The 26,042-nt window shown below is 50.5% G+C and overlaps 2 protein-coding genes across 3 annotated transcripts; both read right to left on the reverse strand.

Moving 5' to 3' along the window:
* Nucleotides 1-405: 405 nt before the first annotated feature.
* LOC121099281 (D(1) dopamine receptor-like) lies at nt 406-10,131 on the reverse strand. Its single transcript, XM_040618033.1, has one exon. The coding sequence runs from the start codon at nt 5,949-5,951 to the stop codon at nt 4,587-4,589; it is 1,365 nt and encodes a 454-aa protein (XP_040473967.1). The 5' UTR covers nt 5,952-10,131; the 3' UTR covers nt 406-4,586.
* A 103-nt stretch (nt 10,132-10,234) lies between these two features.
* On the reverse strand, nt 10,235-20,133 carry CHMP7 (charged multivesicular body protein 7). 2 transcript variants are annotated; one of them, XM_040618034.1, is made up of 10 exons: nt 19,769-20,133; nt 18,391-18,565; nt 16,782-16,967; nt 15,933-16,066; nt 15,479-15,527; nt 15,027-15,146; nt 14,603-14,701; nt 13,588-13,648; nt 12,807-12,971; nt 10,235-11,958 (listed from the first exon to the last, which is right to left on the reverse strand). In XM_040618034.1, exons 1-10 carry the CDS (start codon nt 20,056-20,058, stop codon nt 11,894-11,896), a joined length of 1,344 nt encoding a protein of 447 aa, XP_040473968.1. In that variant the 5' UTR covers nt 20,059-20,133; the 3' UTR covers nt 10,235-11,893. The 2 variants fall into 2 exon arrangements, with proteins under 2 accessions (XP_040473968.1, XP_040473969.1); XM_040618035.1 differs by having other exon boundaries at nt 12,807-12,968; nt 19,769-20,132.
* Between the last annotated feature and the right edge of the window lie 5,909 nt (nt 20,134-26,042).

Genomic DNA, 26,042 nt, shown 5'->3' on the forward strand with positions numbered 1-26,042 from the left:
GGAGAGATGCTGGGAAGGGATGCTGGCCTCGCCGGTGCCGGGAGAGGTGCTGGCCTCACCAGTACCAGGATTGATGCTGGGAGGGACGCTGGCCTCGCCAGTGCTGGCCTTGCTGGCAGAAAAATCCTCCGCAGCAGGGTTAACTTCTGCTGCCTCTCTCCCTTCAGCTGCCTGATTGCTTAAAATTACCATATAGATTAAGAAAATCAAGGCTGTCATTTCGCAAGAGCTTCTGCCAGCCTCCTCCGAGCATCTGGAGACCCTCAGCCAGTCCCGACCCCTGCCCGGAGCTGCTTTCCCTGCAGACCAGCCCTGGCCTCCTCCCGCCAGAGGAGCAGCTGATGTTTCCAATTTGGAAGCAAAACTCAGGCAAGATCCCACTCCCCCCCCCGTTCCCCCCCTTGCTCTGCTAAATCCATTCCTCCTAAACCTGAAACAAAATCCCTTCTAGGGCAACAGCCGCCCCCTGCCCCACGCCACCCCCCCAGCTGCCCTCTGGCAGCCCAGCTGGGGCAGGAGCAGCGGGCACCACTCCGCATCCACCTGCTGCAGCAGCTGCGCCAGCTGCCCGCACACGGTTAATTCCCGGAGTTTTCCTGCCTGCCCCAGGCCAATTTCCAGAGTTTTCCTGCCTTCCCCAGGTCAGCGATTAAAGCGTGCATCGATTTTTGTGATTGCACAGAGTAAGGCAGCATCCTTTTCCCAGCCCCGCAGCATCCTTTTCCCAGCCCCGCAGCATCCTTTTCCCAGCCCCCATGGATACGAGCAGGGAGGCACAGATTCCAGCCGAGGCTCGAGGCACAAAAGCCCTGCTCCCCTTTTTGGCTAGAGCCAGGCTGAGATAACCAGTCTTGAAGGCAGGACCAGCAGAGCAGGAGCTACTTCTGCTGCAATCCAGGATCAGGGCACGCGATGCCACCGACCCACACCTGCACCCCGCAGCCCTGGGAGGCACAGGGCCCCCCTTCCAGCACTGCTGGCCTTTCGCTGTGAGCAGGGATGAAGCGCAGACCTTGCTCTCCACGGCAGACCCCAGCAGCAGTTTGGGGGAGCCTGCTGTGTCTGGTAACGGCACTAAATATCTGGGGTGCTTGGCGTTCGTCATCACGGCGGGAACTACGCGGTGGGGAGAGGAAAAGAGGAAGAATCCTGCAGAGCTCCAAGGAGCCCAGAGCCTGCGGAGGGAGCTGGGAGACCGACAGGGCTCGGGCAAACGGGATTTTTGTCTACACAGGGTTGGGGAGCAGAGGGGGAGCTACGGGAGCGGGCGAAGCACAGCAGTGCCGGTGAAGCAGTGAGACGGGTCCATGGCAGCTCAGCCCCCCGTGCTGGGGACAGAGGTGCCATTTGGGTCCTCCCTCCCCAAACACACGCTTCCTCAGGTTGGGAGCCAAGTCCCGGCCCCCCCCAAACAGCTCACCTCCAGGTCACAGCACAGCCCTGAGCTCTCAGGACCGGCTGCCAGCTGCTGCTCCTTCTCTCTCACCAGCAGCCTCCAATTTCCATTAAATCGAGACTTTAATGCTCTTTTCCCCCTAGTCCCTGTGCATCCAGGCTTAGTGAGTGGTTTGGGATGCTGGACTTATACCTGGTGGGTCCTGGATACTTCTTCCTAGTTAATGATTTCTCTCTTCATGTAGCCAAGCCCCCAATGAGATAAAGTTGGACCCCCGGTACCTCCACAGCAGCAAAGGGACACCCAGAGCGTTAAAGATGCCAGTTTGTAACCTCACTCCACAATCCAGCTCACATCGAATTGGATTTGAGCTCCTTTTTACTCCTTTTTACTCCTTTTATTCTTACCTAGGCTGCTCAGTGCTGACAGCCCCCCCCAAAAAAAAAAAAAAAAAAAAAAAAACCACTTATTTTTACAACCTGGCTGCAGCGTGAACAGATGCTGCTGCTCCCTGTTCACCTACAGCAAAACCAGAGCTCCAGAAAATGAACTGGCTCACCTGGGATTACAGGGCAGGAACAGCAAACACACACTGGTCCTGACTCACGTTAATTTTACATTAATTTCACTCATCCCTGAAATACCAGCAGGGATGTAGCAGTATGCTGTATGAACTTAGGATGGGGAGAAAGGAAAAAAAAAAAAAAAAAAAAAAAAAAACAAAAAAACAACAACTGTTCTAAAAGCAGATAAACAAGGTGTATTTTTGCCAAAGCAAGCTTGAGCTCCACCAGTTTGGAACCGGTGTCCCTTTCCCAGACCAGACTGACCACAGGAATATCTGTAATGTGCCAAGGCCGGTGCTGGAACCTGGAAGTTTTTGGTTTAGCTCATTGTCACCACCTCGTCTCTTCTGATGTCAATGCCAGGAAGGTATCGGCCACCCACGAGACCGGCCAGGCAGGTGGGATGCCCAACCGGAGGGAGCTGGGATACTGCACCGTGAGAGCCCCCACCGTGCCATGGTCCCCAACACAAGTTAAATGCAGACAATAAGTGGACCAAAAAAAAAAAAAAAAAAAAAAAAAAAAAATGGATCACATCACCCTCTCCGCCGTCTTTCTTCTGCGGGTTCACCCTGCAACTCATCATAATCACAGCGATACACGGAGCTACTCGTTTCTCTCCGGTCTCGGGGATTGAGCCCCGAAATTTTGCCACAAGTATCAGTAAACTCTTCAAAAACAGGGGGGCAGGACAGTGCTGCTTTGAGAAGAGCTGGGTACTCTTGACTCCCTCTCACCACCAAGCCAGGAGTCCTCAAGTAAAGCACAACCGTGCCACCTGCTCTACAACATCCTGCTTCGACTGTGGGAAATTATTTTACGTATACGTATATACTGCAGCAACGTTTGAATGAAATCAGTCACGTTGGGCCTCCTAGAAACGCGCCAGTGCATTGTCCCTGTGTCAGAACAACAACTCCTTCCCTAAGTTAGGCTGTGCCGACCTCCCAGAGCTGAAAAACCCCAGGACTGTCTCGGTCCTGCCAGCCAGCCACCGCTGCCACACGCGGAGATGGTTCTACATGAGGTTGAGTCTTATCAGCGCTTCGATTTTTCTAAGCGAGCATCAACCTTTGAGATATGGCGAGCTCTGCTCCCCTCCCACACTGCTGATGCTGGAACTCGACTATAATTTGGCTCTATTTAATAATTACCATTACTCTGCAATTATCACCTTCTGATTTTTCTCTTTGTTAACGTTTGCTGGGGAGGGGAGGAGGCTTTTCTGCCGTGCCAGAGAGCTAAAGATGTCTCGGATTCAAGACGACGTGGATGTGCCGCTCGCTGCTGCTGCGGTGTTTAACCAGGCACCGATCAAAACGCCTTTCTTAAGTCAACCGTGTCGGAGCTGGCAGGGAGACGCTGGGGGCCGTGTCGGAGCTGGCAGGGAGACGCTGGGGGCCCTGCACTTGCCGTTTCTCCCCCCAGCTAACCAGACACAAGCTCCCATACACACGGGAGAGGCTAATTAAAGAGTACAGGTGAGCAAAGAGCACTGCCAAAGCAGCCGTTATTATTGAAATGAGACAGCAAGGGGAGGATCCTTAATGAAACGGGGGAGGAAGGGAATCAGAGGGAGAACAAAGTGAAAGGGGGAAGAAAGAGTTGAGGGAAAGGAGGACCTGACTGATGGAAGATGTGGCAGAGGCGCAGAAACCAAGACAACAACGTTCTTACTTTAACATCTGATTTTTCTCCTCTGCTCTCGTTGCTCAGGCGCCCTCGTTCCGGAAGGCTCCAAGCAAACGGCCCGGCATCCTGGGGCTAAAGCACAGCTCACCTTGCTCAGCTCAGCCCTCAGCTGCGCCCGTCCCGGCTGAGAGAGGCTGGCTCTGGCTCCAGGGGCCGGAGCAGACCTTCAGCGTGCGAGTCCTTCCCGGAATCCAACACGCTCCAGACAAGCTGCTACCAAGCACAGCCTCGGGCTCCAGGGAAGGTGGCTGCTTACCTGTTCAGACCTGCAGGATCATTTGCCTGAGCAACAAAAGAGACAGAGGTGAGCCTACGAGTTCTCCCAGCAAGGCCACTACCTCCTTCCTAGCGGGTTTCCCTAGCTAAAGGCTGCTACCCAGCACAGCACCATCCCGCTGAGCACAGGGCAGGATTATCTCGTTACGCCAGCAGCAGTTATCACCAAGCAAGCAGTTGCATTTGGCTTGTGTCCATTTAGCAGGCGCGGGTTGGTGGCCTGTTAGACACAGGCAGCGGCAAAAGCAGCCTCTCTCTCCCCCAGCACAGCCGCGCTTCTGCTTCGCTGACTATGGAGAGGCTCCGCAGACCACGTAACTCTCTGCTTTCCCAGCTGAAGTCACAAGGAACGTGGAATTCCAGCCCTTCCACTGTCATCTTTTGTGAAAAGCGTTTTCCCATGGGTCAACTAGAGAGAGCAGCGACACAGATCTCAACTGCCCGCCAGGGCTGAGTCTGAAACAGAATGTTACAAACCCACGGATCTGAACCCCTTCAGCCACGTGGAAAATCACTCTGGCTATTGCATACAAACTCCTGCCCAGACAGAGCGTGCAATATCCACATCACCCTCAAACTCCTCCGGAAACGGGCAATATTGTGGCAGCCTCCATCTCTCCTCGGGACCAACCCACCACCCTTTTCCCAACCCTGCCTCAATCGAACTCATTGCTGGTGAAAGGTGTGATCTTCTCCAGCGAGACGGTCGTTTCACACTCCTGGTGCACGGCGGCAGGCAAGGCATCCACAGGGCAGGTGTTGCGAGTGGGCTTGGAGACCTGAGAAACACGGTCAAAGGACACCTCGTTGTTTTCCATCGGCAGAACAGCATGGGGAAGGAGCTGGGGGCAGCTGAGGGTCACCACTTCCTTCTGATAGGTGGTGTCATGGTGGTAGGAGACCAGCTCGTTGCTGAAGTTCACTGTCTCCACTGCATTGCCGGGGCAAAGGCAGCCACAGCCCAAGATGGTTGCAAAAGCTCTCCGGAAATCTGCATTGAAGGCGTAGATGATCGGGTTGAGAGAAGAGTTGGCCCACCCGAACCAGACGAAGGTGTTGAAGACCGCCTCGCTGACACAAGGTAGCTCTCCTGGCTCACGGAGGTCAGCACTACAGAAGGGCACCATGCAGTTGAGCACAAAGAAGGGCAGCCAGCAGAAGACAAAGATGCCCATGATGATGGAAAGGGTCTTGAGGACCTTGGTCTCCTTCTTGAAGGAGTTCTTCAGGGAGGCCTCGTGAGGGCAGTCGTTGCTGGGGCAATTTTGGGCATGTTCCACCGCCCTCTCCAGGGAGGAGATCCTGCGGATCTGCCGCCGAGCGATGCGGAAGATGCGAGTGTACGTCACAATCATGATGGCAACAGGGATGTAGAAGCTAATGAGAGACGACGAGATGGCGTAAGTCCTGTTGAGGCTGGAATCACAGTTCTCCTCCTCCCTGGTGACGTTCAAACCTGGCTCCTGCAGGCTAAGTCGCTCACGATCCTTGTGCCACTTCAGCTGCACAGGGATGAAAGAAATCAAGAGGGACAGTAGCCAAGCCACTCCGATCATGACAAAAGCCACGTGCTGTGTCATCTGCCTCTGATAGCGGAAGGGATTGGAAATGGCCCAGTAACGGTCCACGCTGATGATGCACAAGTTGAGGATGGAAGCTGTGGAGCACATGATATCAAAAGCCACCCAAACATCACAGAAAGCCCCAAAGGGCCAGAAGCCCACCACCTCGGTGGCAGCCTTCCAGGGCATCACCAGTAAAGCCACAAAGAGGTCGGACACTGCCAAGGAGATAACGAAGAAATTGGTGACCTTAGAGCGCAAGTGTCTGAACTTGACCACAGCCACACACACCAGGGTGTTGCCCAGGAGCGTGGAGAGGATGAGAAGGAAAAGTAAGGCAGCTGTCACCACACGGAAGGACAACTCTGAGTTGCCTTCCTCTGCCCAGTTCTTCCTACTGCTGGTGTCGTTGATCCCACCCTGCCCACCTCCTTCTGCGGAGGAGTAAAAACCATCCATGGGTTGCCCTTTGTTCCAGTCCCTCGAGAGGTTTCACGGCTGTTCCAAGACCCCACCAGCGTCCAAACCCCCTTTTCACGGCTCCGCTGACACCTCGGAAGCACCAGCTGCAGTCCTCCCAGCTCTCATACCCAGCCAGGCGACCCAGCACAAGGAAAACTGCTCGAAGCTCTCGTCCCTTTCCAAGTCTCCTCCTGACAGCGTGGCGTTTCGGTTCTTCCCCTCTCGCCTCCCACCCCACTTTTCTTTCTCCGCAGCCTGCTGCTCATGGAAGAGCTGGCACTCACCTCCGGCACTCGAGCGAGCTGGGAAGGCTTTGCTGCAAGCCTTCCTCTCTCTCCTCTCTCGGCAGCTCTTCATCCCTTGTTGATCTGCGCCCGCTACGGAATCCCAGTCAATCCCTTCTGCAGCGGCCAGGCTGCGACTTGCTGCCAGATGCAAGAGGGAAGCCGAGCTCTCTCTCTGCTCTTGCAGACGGACCCTCTCTGCTCATAAAACAGGCTGCTCTGCTCTCTGCTCTTCCCTCTTGCTAATTGCCTCTGGATTTCACACAGGTGAGGTCTGTCTCTGCCCACACACCAGGTCCCCCACCATCCTCTGTCAGCCAAGAAGAACGTGGCACTGGGAGACTGCGGCTGACAGGGTAAGTCGCTTGGGAATTAGGCGATAGGATGGGAAGGGTGAAACAACAACCATTCGAGTGGGATTTCAGGGTCTTCAATGCAGATCAGCAAGGAAATTTAGCGTGCTTGATCTCTGAATAAAAGACACTTCAATTCACCGCACAGGCACCGAGTCACGGCTCAAACATATGACCCTAAACCAGTTCCTCCCCCCTGTCCTGAGCCGCCCAGCTGCAAGTGCTGCAAAAACGGCATTTACTTTCCACTGCAAAATTCCTTTGTGTCCACAGGGAGAAAAAAAACAAAAAAAGAAAAAAAAAAAGAGAAAGAAAAAAAGGTAACATACACACAAAAATGAAAAGCTTGCACAAATCTTGAAGTTTTTGCTTTCTGACATTGCCAGACAAAGCACAGTTTTCAGGCTTTCAGTAGAGGTTACATGTAGAACCAAAGAGGATACCGAACACCACTTTGACAAGTTTTTATCCTGAATAAAGGTACTTTTAGCGAAGCAGTCTAAGGTAGCTTCTCTTTCAAATTCACTGTTCTTTAACTCCTAGCTAATTCCACATTAGCTATCACCTCAGCGATCGACTAGCAGCTAAAAACGTTAACGGGAAAAATCAAGATTTTTTTGTGTGTTCCAGCACAGCACCCAGCCCTGTCAGCAAACAGCCGTCACCTCCAAAGAGGTCTCCTCGCAACCCTTACCAACCGTGCCTCCAAAAGCTCAGAACAGCTCTCCCCCCTCGCACGGGGGCCGAGCAGAGCCGGACAGCCCCAGCCTGCCGTGCCGAAGGTGGGGGCACAGCCAGGGGCTCTCACTCCAGACTGACTCTCACCCCAAGACTCCCCCCTCTTACATCGTGGGGAAAACACCACAGTATTAGGAACCAGGTCTGATCTACTACAGTTTAGCCTTGGAGTCCATCACTTTGTAACTAAAGCCACTCTGTAAGCAAAAAGGCTCCTTTGATGAAGACATGTCAGAAAAATCCTTTAGGAAGCAAAGTTTCCTCAAGAGCTGGCTCTGTAACAGCTGCTTAAACGGGGACCTGCTTTTGAGAAACGCCTCGCTGGTAAACTGGCTGAGGTGGGAAAGAGCAGCAAACACTTTCCAAGTCAAACTGAGAAAACGACCAGGCAGCTCAGCATTAACTCACTCATTACACCTGTAGCTGCTGTAGTGCATCGTGGCCACTTGTGCCTTTGCCTGTCACATATACCACTTCTGAAGAAAGCAGCAGCCAATCTATACAGAACCAGCTCAGCTACACCGAGATTTAATTAACCTGACCCTGCGACCCAGGCTTTGCACCAACCCAGCTAGAGCAGGAACTGCCCAAGAGCAACTTTCAAACGTGAGCACAATTATTCTCTCAGAGATACAGCACCGAGAAGCTGACTCCTAAAGTAAACAGCACACTTGCTTTGTGATCGGTTAAAGAAACTTGTTGCCAGCATGTCACAGCATTTACTTCTAAAGGCTTTGTTTAATTAAGCCTCATTAGTTCCACCGCCGGCAGCCTGCTCCTGCCAAGTGCCTACGCCAGGCAGAGCAGCTGGATGGCACCAAGAGCCAGCTCATGGCTCTGCACCCTCCCTGGGGTCTTCTGCATTAAGCCAGCTCCCTTCCTCCTGACCAGAACATCACCAGAAGAAAAGAAGGGCCACCCGACTGCCCAGACACCCCAGGACCCTGGCAGTGCACTAAACCATGCAAGGACGCCTGCAGATGCATCGTCCTCTGTGCCCTAACAGGCATTTTTCTCACGTTCCCTAGACCCAGCACGAAGATTTTTAAGATCTTAAGTTGCAAAACGCAAAGAGGATGATGCTCTCACTGCTCTCAAAGAGAGCGGCGACGGCAGGTGATCTGTCATACAGCATTAAAATCATGGCAGGGGCTTGGAACAGGAGCTCACGGCACGCTTAGGTCGCACACGCGAAGCCAGGACGCGTTCCAGGAAATCATTCCTCGAGATAAAAGGAAGCCTGCCTCCTCCTTAGGAGCTGAAAAACGTCTTAAGAAAGGATCTCGCCCTTGCACACAACTTACACTGAAGCAAACATTCAAAGCTGGGTTGGCGGGGGCGGGGGGGGAAGACAGGATGGGAAGGGATCCAACGTATGATCCGATTTCTGTGCATCTCGGCATTCACCTAGTGAAGAAAGGACTGTTAACCCCGCTGTCATCGGCAAACAAAACGCAATTACTCAAACGAAATACTGGCAGTTACTCATGTTCACAGATTAACGCCTCCTGCCTGCTAGATGCAATCTTCTCGACTGAGAAAACCGTTCTATTGCATTACATTACTAAACAGTTGCTGTTTCCTCACATAAGCAGCTGCTATTTTTTCTGAGAATCGAGTTAAGTACTATTTTAAACAGCACTCAAATATGATAAGATACCAGTTTAGTGGCAATTCAGCTCTAGGTTTTTATATTTAATTTCCTCACCCAGCAAGAAACTGCCCTCTATTTCCCTTCCCTGCTGTCTCACCAAAATATACTTAAAATTCTCTATTCAGCCATCCTGATTACATTCCTCACTCTGCATCAAAGGAAGAAAATTACAAGCCACTTCAAATAAAGCAGCAGCTGCTTGGGTTTAACTCTTCCATGTCTCTTCCAGAACGGCTGTCTCAGTCCGACGCGTTACAGAACTACAGGAGAGCGTGTATTCCTACAGGAATCACTTTGCACCTTACTTCTAGAGAAGGTACAAGTTCTGATAGCAGGGGAGAAGGCAAGGGGTTGTCAGATGAATTTTAAAAAAATCCGGTGATACTGGCTGTAAGCAAAACCTGAGCCCTGCAAAAAAAAAAAAAAAAAAAACAAAACACACCACAAAAAAACAAAAAACCACAAAAACCCCACAGTAGCTCTCCAGGGCTCAGCACGCCAGTTCAGATCAAACCTCTTGCCAAAGGAAACAGGCTTGACTGCCTGCAAATTCAAAGCTTACTTCAGGCATCTTAGTATCAGAGGGAAGTAGGAGTAATTTGTTTTGAGCAGTTTATACGCCAGGTTACTCATTTAGAGTCATTGTCTTCAGAGGAAAAAACCAGCACCAGTCTCCTCGGCTGTGCTGCTTAATTACAATCAGAAAAAGGAGCTGGATAAAAACTGTCCCCGAAAAAGGCTTACGTATTGTTCAGTACAAAACCAAGGGGTCAGTTAGAACTGACTTCCCAGCGCAGCAGTTTCCTCCACAGCAAGGTGGGTGAGGCAATGGACGGTGTTCTGTGCCAGCCTTGAAACTGCATGTTTGTGAGAGGCACAACGACAAAAAAAAAAAAGAAGCGGAAAGATAAGACAAGCTGAAGGAAAGAAAAAGCAACAAGCCTTTCCAAAACGCTACTCAGAAAATCAAGGCTGTACAACCCAAAACCCGGCACAGGCTACTTGGTAAAAGACAACTTTAAAAGGTTAAACATCACTGTCGGGGTTTTTTTAAACAGAGAGTGAAGACTCGGGGAAATCAAAGTCTGGTACAGCAGATACTCGGTTTGGTTTTCGACAAAGCAGCCCAGGAATCCGCCCATTTACTTTCAGCAGACAAGCTTTATAGATGCAGAAGCACGGCTGGAACAGCACGAATATGGCAGCGATCTGTGGCACAGGGAAAGAAAAAGAGGCACCACAAGGGACTCTGGTTCCTCCCCTCCCCTTTATTACACGTAGGCAGAGAAGACAGTGGTTTTTCTCCCGTTTACTTACAAAGGAAAGGAATACAGAGCTTCAAGTCATTTCACACAATTCCGTGTGCAGCCTGGGTAAACTGCTAGCTGGCGACAGCACACCTTCTCTGGCAGGAGCCTGCGCTCTGGAACAAAGCGACAACGAAGCCAGAGCCAACACAACACCCTGGTGACACCTGTAACTTCTTCCTCTGGGGCTAAAAGCTGGGTCTTCAATAATGAACAGGACACGGGAGCTCCAGCCCTAGTTTAGAATTCACCCAAGCTGCCACCCACATAGCTCGAGCAATGGAGCTTGGTACAAGAGGCAGCGCAGAAATGGTGACAGGAATACATTCCAAGTCAGGGAGGGGAGGACCGGTTACACACCACCACGTAGCCAGTCACTCCCCTGCCACGCACAGGCTCTGTGTGCAGAAAGCCCAGTTAACAGCACATTCCCCTCCTGAAAGAATTAAATTTATTCACGTTCAGTATCGGGCTTTCTGCTCTTCCATGTGCATACCCATAATAAAAAAGTGACCTGCAAAAGATGACGATTTCACTTCTGATGGGTGAAGACAGCCTCTAAAACACACCTTCAGTTGCTGTGCTCAGTTTTTCTTTTTTTCATTAGAAACATTTACAGGGTTTTGTTTTGGGGCTTTCTAATAACCCATAATCTTGTGGAATTGCAACATCAGGACTGAAGGGAACGTCCGGGCTGTTATATGAAACTGTCCTCTCGGAAAGGGAAAACGATGCATCCCTTCTCCTCCCACCTCAAATCGCACAATAGGGGAGCTCAAAGCAAATCACCCTGCAGCTCCCGAAGAAGTTCTGCAAACAGGGAAGATAGAAAAATAGCGAACAGCTCAGGCTTCAAGTAAGAGCAAGCAGAAAATTGTATTATAGCGACCACAAGCCTCTGTCACAACAGGCAGTGTAAGAAACTCCTTCATTTAAAATCTTTTGCAGGTCTCCCTTTTAAGGCCTTAGAGTCTTTACAGAAAGAGGAATTATTTTTGTCTTGTGCTTGCAATTGCTGCCCCCTAGAGCAACAACAAAATCTCCTACAATTTAACAGTTACAGTGTCTAGTTGTCCACGACCGTGCAAAATACAGACAGGGAGGGATAGAACTACCAACAGGTGTTTAAGCTTCTTGCAGATAAGTATCGTCCTTGACATAAGTTAGGTGCCAAGTGTTTTAAACAACCACACAAACAGCCAAATGTTGAGCAACTGCAATACTGCTGCAATTCAGATACTCAACATCAGCCACAGCAAAGGAAAAAAGCCCAAACCAAAACGAGCACTGTTATGGACACAGAAGAGTTCATCCTCACTGGGCAGAATAGTGAATTGCATTCCCAGAAGGGAAGACTGGATGTCGCAGAGTGACTTGGGATCACAAGTCAAATTGAGACCAGTGCAGATGTTGGCACAGATGACAAACACCAGCTGGGGGCCAGTTCCAGAGTGGATTGTCACGGCAGGAGATCCTGTTGCTGAGCAAAGTGATATCCATGAAGAACAGGGGAGTGTTACCCCTCTCGCCAGAAGTTCTAGTCATTAGTTAAGGGACTTTAAGACAACTTCTCAAACTGCAGCAACAGGATTCTGTTGGGTCTTTAGAGATTCAGTCCCAGAGCTGTTTTGGGTTCAGAGGAAGCAGAGGGAGTCTTTTGTGCCAAATCTAAAAGAAAATTGCAACAGAGAGAGATCAGTTTTCATCAGTAAGAGGGACTAGTTCAACCACGTCCGTAACTAACAAATACAACTTCAGAGCACCTCAGTGCTTCAATATTCAATCGAACTCTCTCAGAAACCCACGCTTCAGGTTTGAGAGGGGACACCGAGTGTTCTCCTGCTGTGAAACCTGACAGTATCAGCTGCCCAAATAGGAAGAAAGATGTATGGACAGTCCCCTGACATTGTTTAATTTCCCTTTCAGGAATCTGTTGATGAAATCTACCCCTGTCCCCGACAGGTCTAGGGGAAGCTCAGCATGCAGTTCAAGCCCATAAGCTCTGGTCACTCACTGTTACTAAATCAAGACTAGTTTAGTACTAGTTTAAGCAGACATCACACCCATAACACACAAGACTTAGTAAGCATAGAACAGAGAAGATGCTGTGTGCTTGGCAGCAACAGGCATGAAACTGATGGTCTACTTTATCACCGTTCACAGAACAGATAAAAAACACTGGCTGGCTTTGTACAGGCTTGGTTCAACGACAACAAAAAATAATTAGTCCACACACTAGCTCCCTCATAGGGCCTTCAACTTTCCTATACACCATGGCAGAAAGCCCAGGCAGGATTTCTAGCACAGAGGGAAGTTCTCTCAAGACAGAGTCTGGTAGTGACAGACAATGCTACTGAGCACCTGGCAGGGATACCAGGAGAGCTTGCTTTCAACTGTGTAACTGGAATTGGGAAAGATTCCAGTTCAGACTTGAGTTCTGCTAGACACCCCTCATTTTACAAGGCTGTCATAGACCGTAATAGCAGCCAGCTAACGCTACTTGCTGACATCCATACCTCCATCAGAAACAGAGAGCTTTTCCAATTCAGCTTCAAGCTCAGCATCAGAAATAGGTAGATCCAGCACCTTCTGGGGAACAGGAGGCAGATCTACAGGCTCCTTAGTCGAGTCCTGGAGGAGACTGTCCAGCTCCTTCTCAAGTTCCTCAGCGTCCGTCTCTGCTGATTAAAGAAAACATTCAGTTCCCAGCCGAGTTAAGTAGCGTCTTTGCAGCACAGAATGAGATCCCAGTTTAAGCGAGGTATTATTACTCCCATCCATCATTACTCATAACAATAAGGAACTCCCTGTGCTGCTTCTAACAGTGAAAATTCAGCCCTGATCTCAGGAAGAAGCTACTCCTTTAGAAGTGCTTGTGCTGAGGCATCTAAGGGCAAGAAAACATTTCAGCAGAGACAAACAAGCTGCAGCAACACACAGGTCAGAGGAAAAAGATCATCACTTAAAAAACAAAGTGGCAGCCATTCTAAAAACAGATTTAAATCAACACTGCACAACTCTGAACTGAAACCCACCAACACTTAAGAGGCTACAAGGATTTGGAGATGCACAAATGCTGATTCCCCTGCAACCCACTGTCAAAGAAACCCACCCTTGTCAGTCCTCATTCCCTCTCAAGGCACCAGCAGCAACAGCCTTGGTATTTCAGTAAGTGCTTATCCTCCCAGGAAGGAGGGCTAGACACGTGTGGGGAGGGAGCAGGGAAGGGATAGCAGCACAAAGGGCCAGAAGTGGCAAAAAAAAAAAAAAGAGAAGGATGAAAACCCCCAAACATACCTAGACCATTGACCCCCACTCCAGCCAGAGTCTGGGCTACTTCATCTTGAGTATCACAAAGCTGAGGAAAAATACACAGCGTTTGATATAGAATATAAATTAATCTTATGTCTTACTGTAGCCACCTGTGTCAAAAGTAGAAATAACAAAAAATAAAAAACACAAACCAACCAAAAAAAAAAATCAGAAGTTGACTTAAAGACAGCAGGTACTACTGCAAAAGAGACTCCCAACATGACAGCTTTTTCACTAGTGGAAGCAGTAACATGGAAGATTTATCAAAAGTGCTACAAGACCAAGTAGCATGTTTGAGGATCTAACCCGAAACAGAATTTCATAGTGGAAAAAAATAACCCTGCTAATTTTAGCTTTTTCCTCTAAGTAACGAGCTTATACGGTGGCTTAGGCTACTAAAATAAGGAAGCTGAAGACCAATACATCTCCGCTATGAAATTTTACAGATAGCTTCTCACTAGTTGAAGTCACTGTTTAAGTACACCGGGCTGAAGCTGCTAAAAAAGTAATCCTTTTCTGTTTTTTACACCAGCTTATGCAGACAGATTGCTCTCTTCATTTCAATTCATTCAAAATAAATTCCTCTCCTTTCCCTTACCGAATTACAGAAGATCACGGGTTTGGCAGTTTTAAGAGCCTGTTTTTATGCACGTAGTTGCATTCCAGCTTCTAAAGGTATGAACAGACCTTGCTCAACATTTCCTAGGAAAGTTGCGTGCTTGCACAACATTGCTAACCAAAAGAACGTGTGAAATACACACGTTTAACATAAGTTGTGATTACTAGCCAGCAATAAATGCAAATACATAAAACCACATGCAGCCAGTCATCTGAAGACCTCTCCTTGCTGATCTAAAAAGATCATGTCTGTTTGCTCTGGTGACATATGGAACAGAAACCAAACAGCGCCAGAAGCCTCAGCCTTAACAGCTGGGCAAGCTTGCTGTGTACATCTACACACCACTTGCTTGTTCATGTAGATGTGCTCTTATTTCAGTACCTCTTGTATCTGATCCACCAGGTTCTCCGCCTTCTCCACAGTAACATCCTTCATAGACAGTTTCAGAGCTCCCACACCAGCTTGATAGGCGTTAAATACCTTTAAACAAAAAATAAAATTAAAAAAACCTTGAGATGCACAGTGCTAAGAACAAACAACAGGCAGCGTAAGCTTCTCTGAAGACCCGTTTTCCAAGCAGGACCCTCAGAGAAACATTAACATCCAAGCAGAAAACCGAACCACAAAAGCAGGTTTATTCAGAGCGATATCCCAACAATAACAAAAACAATTCTGTTTCCTAGAGCAGAGAATAAAGTCCTACCAGCCAGCTCGCACCCCACAGGCAAGAGCTCTGACAAGCAGGTAAAGCAGCACAGATGAGAAGAGTGAGGCTAAAGCGAGATGGACAAAATTAACACGCTACCATCTGGTCAGTCTGGGAGGCATATATACGATCCAAGATCCCCTGCACGGCATCCAGCTTGGAATGAAGCTCTTCAATGCGCCTTTCCGTCCTTCTTTTGGACTTCAAGCATCTCAGGGCCTGGAGACATTACACAGACTTGGATCACAAACCAGGCAGCACTCCAAGAAAGTGTAAAAAAAAAAAATATAAAATAAATAAATATAGCAATTCCTCTGCAGCAAGCTACAAAAACACACCCCAGAGCTGGTTTTAAGAGCTAGATAATTCCATTTTTCACTCTGGACAAATATATTCTTATTTTCACCTTAAGGAGACCTTTGGCCTCAGAAACACCACTTCAACACATGCAAGATTAAGAATACCACGTCTAGCCCTGGTCATCATCTGCAGTTAGGGACCAGCTCCAAGACACTTAGCTTGTAGTTCCTTCCAAATAGAACAATACTTACCAATTGCTTTTTCCCAGCTCTGCAAGCACTCCGGGCATCCTCTTTACACCTGTACAGATGCAAGAAGGAAAAGCAGCTTATTCCTTTGCAAGCAGTAGTTATTTTACAAATCAGCAACCATCCTCACTACGTTGCTCTGCCGCAGAGGTGACCGAGTAACGATGCATTTTTGATACAACCACCCCTAAGCCATTGCTGCTTCTCCGAAGCAGTCCTTGAATGCATTCCAAATCTCTGCGAAAACTTCTGACATCCATTCGCTGCCCGTTGTTTTCATAGGGACAGGAAACAAAGACTGGAAAACCTGCCCTACCACATGACTGTGGCTACTATGTTTACTGAACAGGAAAGAATAACTCGTGCTTTCAGAGAACAGCTTCGTTCTAACTATGTCACAGGAATACAAAGATCTACATTACACAGACGCTCTTCCCACCACCCTTCCCCAAATTACTTCTCTGCTTCCTGGGAAAGGGACTCCACCTTCTGTGACAGCAGCTGTTCGCTTTGCATCAACTGATAGACTCCAATGTCCACATCATTCATTGGGGAGACTTTGGCATGAAGACCTCGGGCAAACTTCACGATCTAAAGAAAGAGAACCATGTGCTCAAGCCCCTTGTCTCCAGAACCTACACCTGCTGTAGAAATACTTTTCTACTCTGATGGAAAGAAAAGATGCTTTTACACCCCCAGTTTTAACCTTGTCATAGAGACATGAGGACGTACCAGTCACCATACAGTCTAATATTAAACTAGACAGGATCAAGTAACATCAGCATGAAAACAGAAAGCCTTAACAGAACACCCTAAAGATTTAAAGCTGTCCTGGTGCTCTGAACAGTGCATGGCAATGTCACACTTCTGAGTACCTCAGTAGTGAACTGTACAGTGCAGAACACTACAGGGAAACCTGCCATCTTAGAGATGACAGCGCCTGCATCTCCGTAGTTACTGACAGACAGGAGAACCTTTCCACAGAAAGTGGAACGCTGATTCCAGTGGTGTGGAATGACTTTAATTTGGGTAGCTGGAAACTGTCAACCTGCAGGTAGACAACGACAGTATCTGCCAATTTTCTAGCTGTTAAATTACTCAGGCAATATTGCAAATGTTTAAAGAACCCGTTATGCATGAAGGAGGATTGAATCTCATCTATAACCAAATCACAATGTTGGAGTGCATAGATTTTACTTTTCCAAACAAACACCACCTATATTTAGCCAATAAAGTATTCTTTCCAGCCAGACGAAATGCAAGACAGGGATTATACCACCCAAAAGCAGTCACCTTTACCCTGTACCTTCTCTCCATTCTGTTCCAGGATCGTGACCCTCTTTTCCTTTTGCAGCTGGAGAAGCAGCAAGTAGAACGTCCTTTCATCTGGACAAACATTGGCACAGAGGGAACGCAGCTCAGAGAGGGCAACAACCGGGTGAGAAGAAAGCGCAGAGTTCTGATACAGGCGATAAACTTCCTCTGCCTTCTCCTGAAGGGAAGGAACAGAGCTGTCTATTAGTTTACACAGCACTCTTCCTTCTCTCACAACAACTGCCAAGTCCACACCTGCTTCCTCCCACACGCTGAAGGTGAAAAGTTAAAGACGCATTGTTTTTGTCTAGACAGACTTTCAGAATGAGTTGTACGTTAACATTCAAAAGCAATTACAACGCTTTAAAAATATCACCGTTAATGGAATGAAAAATAGCACGGTTTTCCAGGAGAACCAAAACTACACTATTCACGTTCCCTGTACAAACGTCATGGAACAACACAGGAACTACACAGGCAGCAAGTTGGCTTCCTCTGCACTTCTTGAAATCCACCTCCCCTCTGCCCCAAGTTTAAACCCAATAAAAGCTTTTCCTTACTCCACACCGTAATTGCGTGCACCAAGTCATTTTGCACCACGTGTGCGCAGGCAAGGGAAAAAGAAAAGCTTTCCCCATTTCAGGTGAGGATTATGGTCCACTTGAGACTACAGAAACAACTCTTTCCACCCACCCCCCGATTCCCCATCAAGGCTTGTGGTTTTCCAGGCAGCTTTTTGAAGAAGTTTCTCTCCTCCCCCATGCGCACACCCTCTTGAAAGGGCTGTGGAATGCCCACTGCAGAGGGGAGACACCGTCTGATGTCAGAGTAACTACAAATAAAGGAACACATCTAAAGGGTTCTTGCACTTCTGCCGGTTCCAGTCATTTAGACACCACCTGCATGCAACAGCAGCAGGTCTTGGTGCTAATTTTAACAGTCACAGAATATCACAGACAGGACCCCAAGGTCCCGACAGCCAGCACTGCACCATCCAAGTCAGACTGAGCAACAATGAATTACGTGAATTCACAATGCAACCCACAAGCCTACCACTAACAACATGCCAAAGAAAAGGGTCTTTGACAGGATCCAAGGGCAGTTCTAATCACATCTGAAAAGGCAAGCTGAAAGCAAGCGCCCTGGAGTGAAAGTAGCCTTTAATAATGCACATGCAAGTGCTGCTCGATGATACGCTGGACTGACAAGACAGTGACTTCTACGCCACCCGTTTCTCCCTACAACAGATGGCACTCAGCCTGCGAGTTTCTCTTCCATACTACACTTGCACAAACTCAAACCTGAGATTTACAGCGGTTTCACAGCATACTACTTGCCCTCCCAGGCAAGCAAGCAAGCAAGCCTGCCTCTCCCATTTCTTGGAAGTCAGTGAAAAGTCACGACGTTAGTTTCAAGGAACATCTGTAGATATACTACTTCTTATCCGTGAGTTATTCCATCCATCTCTCTGCAGGCTTTTAAACACCTAAGGGGTACAACTGAAGGCGTCTTCAACCCTGACCCTTCCTTGCTAGCATATTAAATGACTCACGGTTTTTCTGGAGATGCATAATTTTGAGAAAGCTCTCAACAACACTCACCTGAAGCAGCTCCACATAAATCAGAACTTCCTCTTCCTCAGGGATTTTACTGTCACCCAGCACACTGGAGAGAGTCCACTTCAGGGGCTTCAGAATGAAGACTCCCACACCCCAGGAGATCCAGCTGCTGTCTACACTGGCCATGAAGTCTGACTCCCTCTGCAGCTTGCCACGTCTAGGGAAAAGACATGCACGCACAACTGAATACGGTCAGTCTGAACTTTTTCACTGGCAGTAAGCAAGAACGCCAGCGTGAAGAATTATTAACTGAAACTATAATCTAGGCTTTGTGCATCCACAGTCCTAAAGGCGTTTTCTAAGACCAGCTTCTAGCTACAATTTGATGTATTACAACTGGGTATTGAAATGGCACAGGGGTCTCCACCTCCTCCCACAGGTCTTTTGTTTACTATTTTTCCAGTTTCACAAGTCTCACAGTTTTCTGACATGAAACTGCCGAGGCGCAGCACACAGGAATCAACAGAGTCGGTTTTTAGAGGAGACAGGTGGACACTTCAGTCTCCTTCTGTGGAGGTACTCAAACCCCACCCGGGATGTGATTCTGTGCAACCTGCTCTAGGAGAACCTGCTTCAGCAGGGGTTTGGACTAGATTATCTCCAGAGGTGCCTTCTGACCTCAACCATCCTGTGACGCTTCAATCGTGCATTCAATTGCAAAAAGATAGCTTTTCTCGGATCTAGAGATTTTACAGACAGCCTCAGCTAGCTCCTGCTGTTCCTGAATCTTTTCAGGGCATCAGCCCCAAGCTCTAATTTCACAACACAAAACGCCTGGCTGCAAACACCAGCACACCACATCCCCACATGCCCTACAGCACGCACCACTGGGTCGTCGCAACAACCATAGCATTTCAGGGAACAAAATTAAACACAAAGCTCCCGCAGCACAGTATTCCCTTGGGATCCCCGCGCCCCCCGCTGCCCTCCCACACCTCCTGTGAGCGCCTCTGGCTCCTGTCCACGCTTTACCTTGCACAGGGCTCCCAAATTCCCCCCGCAAAAGGTAACCCCCTATTCCCTCGGTGTTCCCCTCTCCTCTGCAAGGCCTGGCACCGCCACAAACCCCCCTCAACGCTCTCCCACCGCCAGCGCAGGCCGCCACCTCCCCAAGCCCGGCACCAGGCCCTCCCCCCCGGCCCCCTGCACCCCCAGAGCTCCCCCCCTGCCATGCACACATGGAGCTCTCCTTATCCCGCATCCGTGGCGCAAAGCTCCCTCACACCCCCCGCCTTCGGCAGCCACCCCTCCTCAGGCCTCCCCTCCCTCACAGGGCCCCCCCCGACGCCTCGCCTGCCCCCAGCCCCCGCAGCGGGAGGGCTGCCAGGCCCAGGGCCCCCCCCGCCACCGCCGGCGGTACCTGAGGAGCTCCCGGAGGACGGTGCCGAGGCCCAGCGGGAGGCTGCCGCGCCGCTCGAAGCCGTGCTGCAGCTCCCGCAGGCAGGTACGCACGACGCCCCGGCGGCGGCCGCGGGCCAGCACCAGCCCGACCCAGAAGGCCATCTTGCTGTCCCACTCGGTGCTGTTCACCTCGCGGCTCTGCTTGAAAGCCGAGAAGAGAAAAGCCATGCGCTCGTCGTCCGTCTCCCACTCGGGCGGCAGGTCCCCCGCCGGGGCCGGCCCAGGCGGCGCCCGCCCCGGGCTGCACATCTACGCGAGCCCCCGGCTCCGCCGCGGCCTCCGCCCGGCCGGGACCCGCCTGGCTGCCGGGGAGGCGCACAGGGCGCATGCGCGCTGCTCCCCCCCCGCCGCCTTTGTGTGGGCCGACCCGCGCCGCCCCCCCCCCGCCCGCCGTGGTACGGCCCTGCGCCCGCGCACTGCGCGCCGCCGCCTTCCCGCCGTGCCTTGCGGCAGCCAGGCCTGCGGGGTGGGGAGCGTGGCGTGGGCCTGGGCGAGGTCTCCTGCTGACCCGGCCTTCGCCGGCCGCAAAACACACAGACACTGGCCTCCCGGGTGCGTGACATCATGTAGTGATGTCATTGAGGGTGATGTCATTGGGGCTGATGCAATTCTGCAGAACAGGGCTTGGGTTTCCCCTGCCTTGCTGGAGTCGGGCCTGGAGGCCGTGGCTGCCGTGGGCCTGCGGTGGGGGTTTCCCCCTTGGGCCCCACTCTGGGGCTTGTCAGCCCAGCCCTCTGTTCCCTCCGAACCCAAGGCACCTGCTGGAAACGCCAAGGGGAGCAGCTCTTCACGCTTTGAACCACACCAGATTAATATGCCAAAGGGCTGCTTTGCCTCTGGGGTCTGTCTGCGCTTCACATGTAGAGGAACCAAGTCAAAACTAAGCTGGTGTCGTTTTATTTGTGTTTTGTCACCTTGTGTCGCAGATGCGGCCCAGCCAGGCGTAGAGACCTGCATGGGCTGTTGGCAGGTGTGCTGCACACAGGTGCTGCCAGCCATGCACAGAAATGACGGTTCAGCCACCGCAGCCACAGCTTTCCCCTGCCAAGCCCTGCAAGCATCCAAGATAGCACCGCAGCAGCAAGCAGGATCCTCCCAGCGCCCAGCTCCTCCAACCGCTGCAGGCAGCTGCTGCCTGATGCTGGAGGAGATCTGAAGTGGGAGAGACTGCATAGCTAAAGCACCTGCCTGATGTCCCCATGCCACAGGCATACACCGGTACTGGGGCTGTGCCAGTCTGGCCCTGCTGGGGCAGCTGAAGGCTGTGACAGGCTCCTTTGCAGGGACTTGGGTCTCCACTAATGTCCACAGGTGATGGCTTTCCTGTCCTTTGCAGCTGCTTTTCTTCTTTTCCTTCATGTGGCAGGATGTTTGCCATTTCCCCCCATTGCCCGAGAGGCATCACGTGAATCTTGGGATACAGGAGAAGAGCAAGAGAGAGGAGTTTCTTCATGTGGAGTCTGATGTTTTCAGAGTAAAACTCAATGCTACTAAAAAAAAGGGGGAGGCAAACGCTGTCGCTTAACAGAGCTACCAACTTCTACGTATTTCTGTATCACTGCATTTGCCATACGTGATGTTCCTTGCAGAGCAGGGGGGAATTGAACTGTGTCTGGAACCTGTGTGCCCTGCCCCTCGTGGACACACTCACGGGTTAATCAGCCCTTGTGCTTGGACTTTCCAGGTTTCTCAGATATGTTTGGCTTCCCTGAGAGGCAGGGAGGGAAGGATTGCTTAGATCCATCTGCTGTGATTCCTCTGGCTGGCTCTGATGGTGTGCAGTCATCAATTTAACCATGTAACCACTGGGATGCAAAAGCCACCTTGTACCCACAGGTGTCTCTGGAAATTGGAGAGAAGTCAGCAGGCCCTCAGGATCACAGGACCCCAAGCTTGTTCTACCCCGTGTTTTTATGAGGAAGGTTTTTGAAGGCTGCTGAGCCATGCCAGAGCCTGTTTGGACCACAGTGCACTCATGCAAGGCTACTCACAACCACGTGTGGCTGCTGGTTTTGTTTTCATTGAGGTTATTTCACATTCATAGTGAGAGAGTCAGTCCTCTACACAGCCCCGCTGACTCGCAGTGCCTTGGTGAGCAAAGGGCACTGACATCGATAAAGCCAAGCCAGCGATGGTCCATTCAGAGGGTTTGGTAACACCGCCTTGGCTCTCTTCCCCTGGCCAGACCTAGATGCTGTGGGGAAGGCAGCAGGTCTCAGAGCAGCCTTTACACACACCCCGAGATCCATGTTTTAAGTCAGGAGATGACTCAGCAGAGGCAAGAGCCTATTTTTATCTTCTCCCAAGCTTTCTGTGTCAAGCTGAAATTTTATATTAATCCTTTCAGTGCTAGCCCCAAAATAACTTCGCCTTCTATCTGCAAAGCCATTCATACCCAAGGGCCTGCGATCTCCAGGAACCCTTCTGCCAAAAACCAGCCAGTTCTTTCCTGCTAAGCAGGGCACGTTTTGGCTGCAATCAGCAAAGCGCTGTGTCCAGGAAGCTGAATGACGGCATCTAACCATGAGTTTTGTTCAAAGGAACCGCACAGGGCTGTGTTTATACACCTGAGAAAACTGGCCTTGAACCTGCAGTGCTGGAGGCTGTTGGACCAGGGCATCACGTGTTTGGTGATAAAAAGAGCCAAGTGAAGGTCTGATCCTGTTCCTGCTCCAGACCAGAAACTCCCTCCTGGAAATTCAGCTGTGGTAAAAACTGTGATACAAGATATAAATTAAAAGATATATTGGCTGAAGAATGAATGTATCCATGTATTTTGAGAAATTCGGGGAAAAGGTTCAAGGCATCCTCAGTGTATAAACCCGAAAGCCGGTTTTAAATTTGCTGTTGTAGCTGTGCGAGGAGATAGAACAACAGCAGCTTGGTCCCTTCGTGATGTCTCCAGGTTCACGTGTGTGACGGGGACGTTGGTGCCGCCGGGCAGCGGTTCAGCAGGAGGCGCCTCTGCTCTGCTGAGCCAGCAGGTCTTGCTGCCACCGGTGCGGCTGGACTGCAAAAGCAGGCAGCTGCCGGGCTCCTGCGGGCTTTTCTAGGAGTTTGTAACATTCTAGCTTCGCCCCCACGGAGATTTAAGCTCTCCAAGCTTGAGCAGAAAGCTGGATGTTACGCGATATCGACTATTTCAAACCTCCGACCTGCCGAACCAGGGGTTTCTGCTCCAGTTCTGCTCCAGTTTTGAAGCTGGCAGATGCTTTCATTCGGATATGGAGCCTGGGCCGCAGCTCCTGGGCTGCAACACCCTCACCCCTCTCCTTCATCCCAGAGCTGCTTGTAAGTCCTGGTTCAAGGTGAGGAAAGAGAAGAGGGAAGGGAAAGGGGTAGATCTTAGTTCAGACCCTACACTGGCAGTTTGAAGTTTCCACTTGCTTTTAGGAGCTCTCTGGGTTAGCAGGGGAAGGAGAGGCATGTAACCATTTTCCCTGCCCAGTAGCTTCGTACTCAGAGGCAGGGAAGCTCATCAGGAAAGGTGAAGGGAGAAAGGATGAGGAAGTCTGCCCACTTGCCCTCAGCGTCTCCTGAACCCCAAAGATAAGGCAGGCAAAGGGAGTGAAGACAGAAGTCTGAGCATCCCTGTGCCACAGAGGGGAAACTGAAGCACCGAGGGACTGGGTGGCTTGCCCAGACTTGCCCAAGGAAGGGGCTGCAGTGCAATGGGGAATTGAGCTCCGTTCTCACAAAGTTCACAGCCTGGCCTGCCCGCAAGACCTTTGGCTCCCTCTTTAAAAGCGGAACCGGGCATTTATGAGACAAATAATTTGTTTATCCAGAGGGGGGAAGGTCAAAATTATCAGGTCAGCTTCAGATCCCTCCCAGGCACAAAAACGGACGAGAGGCAACAAAAAGCTGAAAGTAAAGCTGAATGCTGATGTTCAAAAATAATATATATAGGCACGTAGCCCTTCACCTCCCCAGGGTGTGCTGAGGATCACAGTTTAAAGCAAGATGCTCTGGAAAGGGAGATTAGAGCCTCCTTCACTCCCCAATCTCTTTTAAAGATGGACAATGAGCAAACGGCTGCCACGTTAGACAGGACACGAATATTTCAAGGGTCTGAACCGTTGAGTGCCGCAGGGGCAGGCAGCTCATATGAGGTTAACCACTAACCGTGGCATATAAAACTCAGCTTCCCCAGCCAGTCGTTTATTACAGCTGTCCTCCGTGAGCAGCTTGGGCTCCAATCTCCCTTCTCCCCATGACGAGGGAGCGGGAGGTGAGCCACAGTCCTGCTGAAACCCTTACACTCATTTTATTTTCCACTTGCAACAGAGCTGAGGAAGCAGAGAGGGAATTTGGCATCCCAAAACCATGGTGGGTCCCCTCTTCTTCTCAACGTGCTTAATTTCTGTTTCTGTTGTGGTGCAGCCTCCCCGGCTCCCGGGGAGTTCCTGGTTCAGAAGGAGCTGCGGGGATGAGCAGGCTGCTGGTGACAAGGACTTCAGCCTTCTGGAAGGCCTGTCCCTGGGCAATAAACACCCTCCTCTCTCACCCATGACCAGAGCCTGCCCTGAAAATGAGCCTTAAATGGAAACAGTCAGCATGCCAGCACAGCCAGGGTGGAAATTCTTGCTTGGTGGGTGAATAACATATCTTGCCGGCATGTCCCACCCCTTGGGATGACTGGGGAGTGGGAGATGGCAAGCATCGCCGGCTTCCCTCAGTAGCTCAAATACCCACAGGCTGGACACAAAGTCATCTTTGTTTGGAGCTGTGTGAAAATATTATCTCTGTGGTTTGTCAGCACAGATAACTCTGTTAGTTCAGTTTTATAAATGGGGAGATTGAGACAGATGGAGAAGGCCCTGCGGCTTCGCAACAAGTGTTTGGCAGGAGGAAGATGAAGTCTCGGGGTTTGGATGCTGAGGGTTGGCCTCCTGCTGCTGAGATGTGTCTGAGGGCCCAGTGCAAACTATGGGGCAAACTGGGAAGCTCCACTGCTGTGTCCCTCCTTCCCCACTCCAGTTCCTCCCAACTGAGTTTTGGCACAGCAGTTCTCTAAAAAGCATCAGGTTGATTTTTCAGAGAGAGGACGGACTGGCGCTTCCCCATCCCACTGAAGAAGCACAGAATATGCAAATTAGCGTTTACTCTGACCTAACTGAAAATTTAATTGCTCTCTAAGGACCCAAATGACTTCAGCTGAAGTCAGTGCTATCTACAGCACAGAACACATGGTTTTGGTTAAACAAAAGGCCCTGCATACTTTTGGGGCTTGTAATAGAAGTACCCACCCAGGAAACAAGCAGGAATTCTTCTTCTCTCCTAAATCCCACTTCAGCTTAATTATTTTCAGCATAGACAGCCCTAACTCCTGCAAGGAGAAAACCAGGTTTCCATTGCGCAGCATGGCTGGGTACCCAAGCGCTTGCTTTGCCTTGAGTGTGGTCACCAAAGAGAAGATGCTTCCCAAATACCCACATCTTGAGCGGGTTAGCGTTGGCTCTGCTGATCTGGTTGGACCTGAGGAGCCTCGCTGCTTTCCTCCAAGTCCTGGGGCTGCTGCTGGTGCTGGCGAGGTGGTCAGCAGCCCCACTAGCCCCCACATTTTCAATGCATTGAGCCCTTTCCCTGTGAGTAGCTTTTTTTCCTGCTGAGCAGCTTTTTTTCCCTGCAGTCCCACCTGAGCGCTGCCACCTATTTTCAGGCCCACACCTGCTGTTGCTTCTGCCTTGGGCAGCGCTTAGAAAAGCATCAGTCACTCACGAGTTATTCATCCGCAGCCTCCGGTGAGTCACGGCATTTTCAAGGAAGGGAGGGAGCCTGCCTGAAGACTTGGCCCACTGAATCCCGCTAACACACACCACAATTAGTTAGCTCAGAGTTCAGGGCTAGGAAAAGATTAACAAGTCACCACGTTTCTGCCTCGGCTTTGTTTCACAGAATCATGGAACGGTTTGGGTTGGAAGGGACTTTAAAGATCATCCGGTTCCAACCCCGCTGCTGTGGGCAGGGACACCTTCCACTGGACTGAGTTGCTCCCAGCCCTGTCAAGCCTGGCCTTGGACATTGCTAGGGATGGGACATACACAGCTGCGCTGGGCAGCCTGGGCCAGCACCTCGCCCGCCACCCTCACAGCACAGAATTTCTTCCTAATATCTCATCTGAATCAGCCCTCTGTCAGTTTAAAGCCATCCCCCCTTGTCCTGTCGCTACACGGCCTTGTACAAGGTTCCCTCAGGACCTGCGGATGCGTCTCATCAGGCCCCATGGACTT

The sequence above is a fragment of the Falco naumanni genome, chromosome 19, assembly GCF_017639655.2.
Source record: "Falco naumanni isolate bFalNau1 chromosome 19, bFalNau1.pat, whole genome shotgun sequence".
Classification (NCBI taxonomy): Eukaryota; Metazoa; Chordata; class Aves; order Falconiformes; family Falconidae; genus Falco; species Falco naumanni.